This window comes from Sycon ciliatum, unplaced genomic scaffold, assembly GCF_964019385.1.
Source record: "Sycon ciliatum unplaced genomic scaffold, ocSycCili1.1 SCAFFOLD_2382, whole genome shotgun sequence".
Classification (NCBI taxonomy): Eukaryota; Metazoa; Porifera; class Calcarea; order Leucosolenida; family Sycettidae; genus Sycon; species Sycon ciliatum.
The window spans coordinates 1-13,521 of NW_027044680.1; the positions used below are offsets into that span (position 1 = coordinate 1).

General features: G+C 48.4%; 1 protein-coding gene and 1 long non-coding RNA gene across 2 annotated transcripts; both read right to left on the minus strand.

The window, feature by feature from the left end:
- Nucleotides 1-449: 449 nt before the first annotated feature.
- On the minus strand, nt 450-1,739 carry LOC135830529 (uncharacterized). The gene is made up of 3 exons (XR_010556053.1): nt 1,658-1,739; nt 943-989; nt 450-506 (listed from the first exon to the last, which is right to left on the minus strand). It is a non-coding gene; the product is annotated as an uncharacterized LOC135830529 (long non-coding RNA).
- Nucleotides 1,740-8,814: 7,075 nt separating this feature from the next.
- On the minus strand, nt 8,815-13,314 carry LOC135830528 (tetratricopeptide repeat protein 39C-like). Its single transcript, XM_065342775.1, has 7 exons — nt 13,239-13,314; nt 12,622-12,674; nt 11,493-11,602; nt 11,123-11,362; nt 10,461-10,571; nt 10,094-10,129; nt 8,815-9,807 (listed from the first exon to the last, which is right to left on the minus strand). Exons 1-7 carry the CDS (start codon nt 13,247-13,249, stop codon nt 9,730-9,732), a joined length of 639 nt encoding a protein of 212 aa, XP_065198847.1. The 5' UTR covers nt 13,250-13,314; the 3' UTR covers nt 8,815-9,729.
- Nucleotides 13,315-13,521: the final 207 nt, after the last annotated feature.

Consider the following 13,521-nt stretch of genomic DNA (forward strand, 5'->3'; position numbering starts at 1 on the left):
AACTCACAATAGGGCTTGAAAGTGCTTTGTCCCAGCACAGCAACAATTTCAAAAATTCAAACTGGATCCACTTGGATCCAGTTTTTGTATGGATCCAAGCAAATTTCAAGCCGTCTTACTCACAGCAAGGTGATGTAGCCAGTGAAACTGACTGATTTGGCTACTGGGGGCGGGGTTACAACTGGTGGCAAAGTAAAAATCACCCCTGCATACGACATGAGTGGGTTGCTATGCACCCACATACTGAGGCAATAGCAAAGTCACACCTTAGTGGATCCAAAATAGAAATCTGATGTCAACTTACTACTCCCTGGCCGTTTTTGACGTCATCACTTTCAAGCCCTATTGTACTACAGCTGGTCATACCTTCCAAGTATGGGAAAAGTTGAACTTGCAAAAAAATCTGCAGACACGTTAACTCATAGATGCCTTTTTGTGTTAGCACTTACCACGGGTTCCCACCATGTGACGTGCTCAGTTTGCCAATGAAATTCTCCACAGCAATTCTGCAACGGTCACAAGAGAATAGCCATGTTCAATACTACAGAACTACAGTCAAGGACAGGGCAGATCCACGATATCCAGGCATCATCAATTAGCTAGTCCCATGGTACTCTGCATCAACAGACATGCTACCATGCTGGCATGAAAAGGAGGGAGGGGAGGACGTGGAAGAGGCAAGGGTGGGGGTGGGGGAGGGGGGGGGGAGCGGCAGGCAAATGAGCTGACTCCTGAACCTGGAGACTATTTACAATGACATTCCAGATACCAAACCAGAGCGATGAATACGCACACACTGAATTCCAAGAATGTCACGGTGGTCCACATCAAGCTCTCAAATTTTGTCTCTCACACTGCACAGGACCAGACTAGATACTAGCTATAGGAACCGAGTAGATTTCATCTGGCTACCTGGGAGCGTTTTGCTCGTATAAGGCTTACCGTGGCATGGCACATTCTTTAGTCATAAGAGGAAATATTCCAGAGTGCTGTCCAGCAGGGTAAAGAAAGCACACGCACACGCACACACACACACACACACACACACACACACACACACACACACACACACACACATGCCGACATGCCGACACGCGCATACACGCAGATACGCTCACATGCACACACGCTGACATGCACACATGCATACACGCTGACATGCACACATGCATACACGCTGAAATGCACACATGCATACACGCTGAAATGCACACATGCAGACACACGCTGACATGCACACATGCAGACACACGCTGACATGCACACATGTAGACACACACACACAAACAAACAACCACACACAAACACACACAAACGCTGTTAGTCAGCGACGTCCATGCACAATCATGGGTGAGTTGCCGTCAAACAAAGAACTGTGAGTTCTGTATGACTAATATCCGTTGGCTATAAAATGTGCAGCATGCCCAGGGTTCATCGCGGTTTCAGAGACACAAATGGCCATAATACACGGCCGATACAGTATTTTAGGGCACAGAAGAATGGAGCGCCGAAGAACAAACAGTCTAAACGTTCACCAAGCACAGCACGCCAATTTATATACGGTGACTGATCCATAGGCTGTAGTACGTTGGAAAAACCAACGGTCTAGACTACGAGCTATGGACATACAAGCGGCTTGTTATGCACATGGACATACCTGCTCTGTGAACAGCTGGAAGCAGTCACATCGATTGTCGTATTCTGCTTCGAACATTACGTCTATTCTTTCCAGCCTTCATGTTATCACAATGGCCCAATCATGGAGAGGCACACACGCATGTATGCGCATACACAGCCACAAAGTAGGTACACATATGCACATTCATGTTTGCCCATGCTCCAGTGAACACACGAACACACACATGCCCAACCATACACCCAACTATTACTCACATGCACACATGCGCACACACACACACACACACACATGCACACATGCGCACACACACATGCGCACACACACACACACACACACACACACACACACACACACACACACACACACACACACACACACACACACACACACACACACACACACACACACACACACACACACACACACACACACACACACACACACACACACACACACACACACACACACACACACACACACACACACACACACACACACACACACACACACACACACACACACACACACACACACACACACACACACACACACACACACACACACACACACACACACACACACACACACACACACACACACACACACACACACACACACACACACACACACACACACACACACACACACACACACACACACACACACACACACACACACACACACACACACACACACACACACACACACACACACACACACACACACACACACACACACACACACACACACACACACACACACACACACACACACACACACACACACACACACACACACACACACACACACACACACACACACACACACACACACACACACACACACACACACACACACACACACACACACACACACACACACACACACACACACACACACACACACACACACACACACACACACACACACACACACACACACACACACACACACACACACACACACACACACACACACACACACACACACACACACACACACACACACACACACACACACACACACACACACACACACACACACACACACACACACACACACACACACACACACACACACACACACACACACACACACACACACACACACACACACACACACACACACACACACACACACACACACACACACACACACACACACACACACACACACACACACACACACACACACACACACACACACACACACACACACACACACACACACACACACACACACACACACACACACACACACACACACACACACACACACACACACACACACACACACACACACACACACACACACACACACACACACACACACACACACACACACACACACACACACACACACACACACACACACACACACACACACACACACACACACACACACACACACACACACACACACACACACACACACACACACACACACACACACACACACACACACACACACACACACACACACACACACACACACACACACACACACACACACACACACACACACACACACACACACACACACACACACACACACACACACACACACACACACACACACACACACACACACACACACACACACACACACACACACACACACACACACACACACACACACACACACACACACACACACACACACACACACACACACACACACACACACACACACACACACACACACACACACACACACACACACACACACACACACACACACACACACACACACACACACACACACACACACACACACACACACACACACACACACACACACACACACACACACACACACACACACACACACACACACACACACACACACACACACACACACACACACACACACACACACACACACACACACACACACACACACACACACACACACACACACACACACACACACACACACACACACACACACACACACACACACACACACACACACACACACACACACACACACACACACACACACACACACACACACACACACACACACACACACACACACACACACACACACACACACACACACACACACACACACACACACACCACACACACACACACACACACACACACACACACACACACACACACACACACACACACACACACACACACACACACACACACACACACACACACACACACACACACACACACACACACACACACACACACACACACACACACACACACACACACACACACACACACACACACACACACACACACACACACACACACACACACACACACACACACACACACACACACACACACACACACACACACACACACACACACACACACACACACACACACACACACACACACACACACACACACACACACACACACACACACACACACACACACACACACACACACACACACACACACACACACACACACACACACACACACACACACACACACACACACACACACACACACACACACACACACACACACACACACACACACACACACACACACACACACACACACACACACACACACACACACACACACACACACACACACACACACACACACACACACACACACACACACACACACACACACACACACACACACACACACACACACACACACACACACACACACACACACACACACACACACACACACACACACACACACACACACACACACACACACACACACACACACACACACACACACACACACACACACACACACACACACACACACACACACACACACACACACACACACACACACACACACACACCACACACACACACACACACACACACACACACACACACACACACACACACACACACACACACACACCACACCACACACACACACACACACACACACACACACACACACACACACACACACACACACACACACACACACACACACACACACACACACACACACACACACACACACACACACACACACACACACACACACACACACACACACACACACACACACACACACACACACACACACACACACACACACACACACACACACACACACACACACACACACACACACACACACACACACACACACACACACACACACACACACACACACACACACACACACACACACACACACACACACACACACACACACACACACACACACACACACACACACACACACACACACACACACACACACACACACACACACACACACACACACACACACACACACACACACACACACACACACACACACACACACACACACACACACACACACACACACACCACACACACACACACACACACACACACACACACACACACACACACACACACACACACACACACACACACACACACACACACACACACACACACACACACACACACACACACACACACACACACACACACACACACACACACACACACACACACACACACACACACACACACACACACACACACACACACACACACACACCACACACACACACACACACACACACACACACACACACACACACACACACACACACACACACACACACACACACACACACACACACACACCACACACACACACACACACACACACACACACACACACACACACACACACACACACACACACACACACACACACACACACACACACACACACACACACACACACACACACACACACACACACACACACACACACACACACACACACACACACACACACACACACACACACACACACACACACACACACACACACACACACACACACACACACACACACACACACACACACACACACACACACACACACACACACACACACACACACACACACACACACACACACACACACACACACACACACACACACACACACACACACACACACACACACACACACACACACACACACACACACACACACACACACACACACACACACACACACACACACACACACACACACACACACACACACACACACACACACACACACACACACACACACACACACACACACACACACACACACACACACACACACACACACACACACACACACACACACACACACACACACACACACACACACACACACACACACACACACACACACACACACACACACACACACACACACACACACACACACACACACACACACACACACACACACACACACACACACACACACACACACACACACACACACACACACACACACACACACACACACACACACACACACACACACACACACACACACACACACACACACACACACACACACACACACACACACACACACACACACACACACACACACACACACACACACACACACACACACACACACACACACACACACACACACACACACACACACACACACACACACACACACACACACACACACACACACACACACACACACACACACACACACACACACACACACACACACACACACACACACACACACACACACACACACACACACACACACACACACACACACACACACACACACACACACACACACACACACACACACACACACACACACACACACACACACACACACACACACACACACACACACACACACACACACACACACACACACACACACACACACACACACACACACACACACACACACACACACACACACACACACACACACACACACACACACACACACACACACACACACACACACACACACACACACACACACACACACACACACACACACACACACACACACACACACACACACACACACACACACACACACACACACACACACACACACACACACACACACACACACACACACACACACACACACACACACACACACACACACACACACACACACACACACACACACACACACACACACACACACACACACACACACACACACACACACACACACACACACACACACACACACACACACACACACACACACACACACACACACACACACACACACACACACACACACACACACACACACACACACACACACACACACACACACACACACACACACACACACACACACACACACACACACACACACACACACACACACACACACACACACACACACACACACACACACACACACACACACACACACACACACACACACACACACACACACACACACACACACACACACACACACACACACACACACACACACACACACACACACACACACACACACACACACACACACACACACACACACACACACACACACACACACACACACACACACACACACACACACACACACACACACACACACACACACACACACACACACACACACACACACACACACACACACACACACACACACACACACACACACACACACACACACACACACACACACACACACACCACAGACACACACGCACACCATGTACCATGTACATGTAAACGCCCATCGCAAGAGAAACAAGCACAGGTTGTCTCTTTATAGCAACGATAGCGGATCTGATTCTGATTGAAACAGATCAAGACAAGCGCCAGATAACTGTCTACAAGTAATCCACACAACTGGCGAAGCCATGTGAATCGACCCCCAATGCACACCTGGTCTACACCACACGGAGACCGGGAGTACATCGGAATAGGACGGCCAAGAGAGTAGTTACCTATGCACACCCTACACTTGCTGGGGTAAGACCTTATTCGATAACGTGATTTTTGGACTCGCCTCCAGGGATTTGTCGTTAGCTGGGGCACGCGTGCATGAAACGAGTGGCAAGAAACGCTCAGTTCGTACAAGGGAAGAAGGGCTGAGGCTTCCTGCAGCTTCATCTGTGAAAAGAATTCGGGTGGACACACCCATTCCCATAGCGCTGCATATCACATCCGAACCAGTTCCGTTATTTTACAACGTTTCGGCACTTGGCCATCATCAGGTACCACAATGAATACCGTGGAAGCCACACAAGAGCAGTATATACGCAGAGTGTAGCGCCAAAAAAGATGCGAATTATGTCACCTAGTATGACAGAGAGAGAGAAAAGGCGCAACTAGCACATCACGGACTTTTCACAGATGAAGCTGCAGGAAGCCTCAGCCCTTCTTCAGACTTGGTTCTCCTCTTCCCGGAGCGAGGCAGCGTGGCGGTTTGTACAATGGTCTTGGAAGCTGCAGAGGAGCGAGTGTCAATTGTCTTTTCTTTTGCAGTGCCGGCGAGAGGGATTGATCCCCAGATTTACCTTCTGCTGCTTCTCCTCCGTGATGTGCTAGTTGCGCCTTTTCTCTCTCTCTGTGTCATACTTGGTGACATAATTCGCATCTTTTTTGGCGCTACACTCTGCGTATATACTGCTCTTGTGTGGCTTCCACGGTATTCATTGTTATCATGGTTATTACCTGATGATGGCCAAGTGCCGAAACGTTGTAAAATAACGGAACTGGTTCGGATGTGATATGCAGCGCTATGGGAATGGGTGTGTCCACCCGAATTCTTTTCGTACAAGGGAGTAGTAAAATACCGATACTTATCTACTCCTATGTTCCCACGCCGAGTCCACTGTGCAGTGAGTGCAGGTCTCTTGCCACTCCCTGGTTCCCGGGACCCCGGTTCACGTGACTGTGACGTTTATCGAATAAGGTCACACACTGCTTTGATAGAAGCAGACACTACAATGTATAGATGCACTGGTACCTTGAAGTGAAATTGGAGTTAGTTTACCAACCAGCCTCGGCAACTGGGTACTGGGAACCCAGGGCCAATAGACGTACCAACAACCTCAGCCATGCAAGCTATGATTATAGTAACGGCACACTGGATTGTGGAGCCGAAATTAGTCCAAATAGATATGCCAAATAACGTGCAACTAGATTTGAGAGGGCATCGCACACAAGTTGCATACAAATTATACAATGTGTACATGGTAGGCCCTGAGCTCTGCAGGAATGCAAGTCACAGGTAACCGTACAACTTGTGTATGCAGCTACTCTGCAATGCCCTCTCAAGTCTAGTTGCACGTTATTTGGCATATCATCTATTCCAAATGCTTTGGCAAGAGGGTGGCCTTCCTACACGCCCACACGCACACACACCACACGCACATAACACATCATGCCTGTCAACCGGCGGCACCCGATTATGTGCTTGATACGTTAATATACCAAAAGAATAGCATTCGACTAGAGAGAATTACGAAATTTCATAAATAAGGGATAGGATCATGTCAAATCAAACTCGAGAAGTGCGATTTCTGCTCAGCAGAAAAAATAGCGAGTGACTAAAGAGAACGGAAAAACTGACCCATTCACATCTCGAAGCAGAAAATATGGATCAGGGGAGCTCGGATACTGAGTACGAATAGGGCATAGAGCTAGGGTTTAGATGCGTTTTTTGTTGTGCATGTGGCACGAACACATATGGTAGCAATGAGACAATACATCGTGGCACATACCTACACAAGTACCAAGAGAGTAGCATAGAAAATAGAGAGAAGAAGAGAGAAAACGGGGTCCTAGGTGCCAAGTGACCGGCAGTGTCAAATTGAGCAAGGTCTTACATTGTCGTCATCGTCATGAGTTGTTATCATCATCGGTGGCAATTCCAGTCGAGTTTCGCAAGGACTCGTACCAAGAGGAGGAGAACAGAACTAATAGAGATTCCCTCACACCAATGAATAATAAGAGATATGTCCACGATAAACAGCAAAGACTACGACGACAAAGGCACACCCATGACCAGCTAGTGACGGCAGAGGTGGGAGGGCTAAGACGTGCATGGCGTTGCTTGGGCACAGTCCACACAAGCGAGAGTCGTCCGGGATACGTGGACGCCAGCATACCAAGATGAACTCCATGTTTTAAATTAGAAGCGCAGCACGTGTGGGCACAGCCTCCACATCACGCTGCGCCTTGGTAACATACGGGGAAAACCAAGTTGCTAGCATTTCAATTGGTTACGGGGCGGAATTCCTAGGGTACACAACTGAAGCTAATTTGTCGGTTTCAAAAAAATAGTTTGTAGATAGTGTTGTTACGTGGCTCCTGATTCCAGAGCAACCTTGATCTTAGTTTGAAGACGACCTTCTACTTCATAGTCACTGTAGGCGGACTGCATTCAGAGAGAAACAGGAAAGCAAACGGCCAAAAGACAGTCATCGCGTGTGTGTTGAACCAAGATTCACATCCAATTCGTCCTGGCGGAACAGGACTCGACAAAGGAAACAGCTATCGGCCAAAGAAAAGCAGGGACCGGAAACAGGCGCCTACAAGTCCACATAACATCCCACAACCCCCATCCCTTCATCTAAACCGGGAACTCAAGTCGACCAATACATGTACGATGTACTGGTAAGTTGGCCGGTGTGAGTCACACAATGATATGGGACTGTGCCTACCTTAGCTTTGCTCATCGCTTGCTTCATCTGCACAAACTGTAAGCAAACAGGGGAAAGAAATGCAGATGGACACAAGACGATGATGCATGAATGCAATGACACACCACACTCAAACAATCAAGTGACAACAAGCGTAGAGCAGAGCACACGTGTGGTGTGTGAGTGATCCATGCAGTTCACAGTCACCAAGGCACATGCACACACATGTACACACACATGCACACACAAACAGTACCTTGTACACGGAGGTTCCGAAAAATCACAAACACAGGAGATACGGCCGAGGCAACACACATACCAGTGAGCCAGGGTTATGGAGAATAGCAGTCACACTGCAAAGGCACTTGACACACAAGAGATCACTTACATCTCCGCTCTGCTGGTAAATTTGGCCGATGATAAACGTGGCATAAGCAGGGATGTGTTGCTCTTTCTTCTTGACGCACACATCGGCAAACTGCAATACTTGCCTTGCACACTATAAAAGCACAACAGCAGCATGCACAGATGAACAGAAGAAGCAGCAGAAATTATAGCAACAACCCACCCAAAAGATGAATAGGGTTTCATCAGTAGTCAACATCAGAACGTGGATTTTCTGGATGTTAATGGCCATCGTCAGTTCCCTTGGGATTTTAATTCATCTGTTCTTGGGTTGCATTTTGATATCACATTGTGATTCGCAAATCGATTGGTGTCTGATTGTCGCAGGAGTAGATCTACTAGGTACGAAAATGCAACAACAATGCAGACATCCAGCGTGGAGTTGTAAATAATTGACTCCCGCCTGGAATACACGATCCCAGCAGTGTTGTTCAGTACTGACTGGTTCATCAGAATCCAAACGGGTACCCATTTACTAACGGTACCTGAGATTAACGGTCGGGTACCCGGTACACCCCTTTGACCCCTACTTTATAGGCAATAGGCATAGCAGGTAAAAGCAGAGTACATTGTAAGTGGAGCAGAAAACAAAGAAGACTACATGCAGTAAGCAGAGAAGACAGAAAATGAGGGGATTCCACATACCGTTTCTGCCTCTGATGGCCGATCCAACTCAAAGTTGAGACTGCTGCGTACAAGGAGGTTGGCAGCAAGCAGGATCTGCTCGGACGGGTCAAAGGCAGCACATTCGCCTTCGACCAGTGCAAGGAGCTCCTCACGTTGCTTGATGTTAGCAAACAGCGTGTAGTTCCAAAGATAGACAACTTCAAAAAGCAGAGTGCGAGCTATTGGCACGGTCGGTGCGACCTTCTGGAAGCGAGCCGTCTGAAACACGATGGAAGAAAGACAGGTTTTCGTAAAGAATTTGCAGCTGTGGAGCCCCACATTAAATCACAAGTATCTTTGAAGAATAAACGACATAGGACAAAGAAGAAAGGTACAGATGCGTGCTTACCTTTTTCAGGACAAACTTCTCATAATTGGAGTTCTTGCGCACGATGATACTAGGCAATTTCTTCATCAGGTCATGCGAGGCTTCAATTTGGCCATCGCTCCCCATACATACTGAAACAAGAGGGCAAAAAAGTTGGAAGATTTGTGTCGGCATACAATGATTACTACAGTTGTGCTGGGCAGAATCCAACCAAAGAGTGCAAAGCTGGCGGCACCCTGGATCAGTTCCCAGTACCTCACTGTATGTAGAGGGGACGGCTCGATACCGGGACGCTTTGACAGCCAAATTTGTATAGACCCAAACCGATCATCAGCGTTGATTTTTCACTCGAAATATGTTTGTGGAAGGAAACTGGCATGTTGAAGTTTGCTCTGGGGCCAGAGTCAATCGAACTGAGCCACTCCTTTGTGTTGTCCCATTGCCTCCAAGTTGCCCAATTTTTCGCTTCAAAAAAGTTCAAATCAGAGGTGGCTCCAAACCGGACACGTTTTAGAGTGCACGTCAAATTCACTCTGGGTCTGAAATTAGGTAATTGCTATCGCTCCACGACGGCCAGTACAGAGTAACAATAAGCCCTGTGTGTGCTTCCATTAGTTTTGATTGGTATGCGGTGCTTTATTGGCGAGAGGCGAGCCGCTGTTTACCTGCGACAAGTTGATTTTTCGAAAGTCGTAAAACTCAAGTCGCAGTGCGAAGCAACACGTCAAAAACTCACCTGCTTGGTATGGCGCTTCTGGTCATCGCAGAGCCATGAAATTTTGGCTCGGAGTATAACACATCGTAGTCTCACTGTGACATATGTTTTCTAATCAAAATACCAAGAGAGAAAGTGAATATTGAGTCCGTTCCGGTTTGCAACCTATGTCCTATTTGAAACCGTCCCCTCTACATGTATGTGCATGTTTAGCAGCATTCTATCGCTCGAGGGCAGCGTCCTCGGCAGTGCAAGTCTAGGGATAAATTATGAAAGCTATCAGAGTGGGAGTGGGGGTTCCGACGCACAGCCGAACAGAACGCATACACAGCATGTACTTCTGAAGTACAACCCCCCATATACTCCAAGCCGCCAAGTCCAGCAGTTGTATCCGCACAAGATGGCGGTGTGCATTACGTCGCCCAGCACACTTACATGCGGCGAGATAGCCATAGAAGCCAGGTGACCAACGTGTCTCCTTGCATAACCTGCACAAACACGGCACGCCACACACACACAAACAAACACCAGTACATACACAGGCACACACAACATTACTAGCTTGTTAGAGGACATGTACAGCAAACCTGCAGCAAAGACATGACCACAGCAAAGGCAGTCTATGGAGACCAGTTCACTCATTCACCAAACCATAACTCAAACCACGGGCACGTTTAAATTTACAGAAGCAAAGAGCTTCTGCTCGGGCCCCTCACTATGCTGGCTGTACCTGTAGTCAAAACCATTCAAGTGTTGTATATGATAGTGCAAGGCAAATATGGGATACAGGCAATGCAGCCATCACACTGGTCACTACAGGAAATTCGGGACGTGCTTAATGGCATTGGACATGTACGAAAAGCCCAGGTCAGGCGTCGTCTTGTCACTGACACATGAATGCAACATCAACCCACACTGCATGCACTCTGTGCAAGCAGTGTACACGTTGCGGAGTTGGCAAGACAAGTCATTATGACACGTGTGCCCTGCGCTCTTGGTCGCACACGTGATCACACGGTGATGTGGCATGCGAAATACCCAGCAGTACTCACGTCTCAAACATGGGTGCAGCTGCGGCAAAGTCTTTGTTCAAAACACTAATGAATCCTATGACGGAAGACACAAGTAAAGGCCAACACGTACACAGAGCACACACACACACACACACGAGAGAGAGCGAGGGAGATAGAGAGATAGAGAGAGAGGAGATCAGTGCCAATTTTACTACATTGAGCTTGGCCAATGAATATTTAAGAAAGCAAGCCCCCCCCCCCCAATCTTTACACACAGGAAACCATCAAAATACCAAAGCCACTCCACCGAGAGCAAGAACAA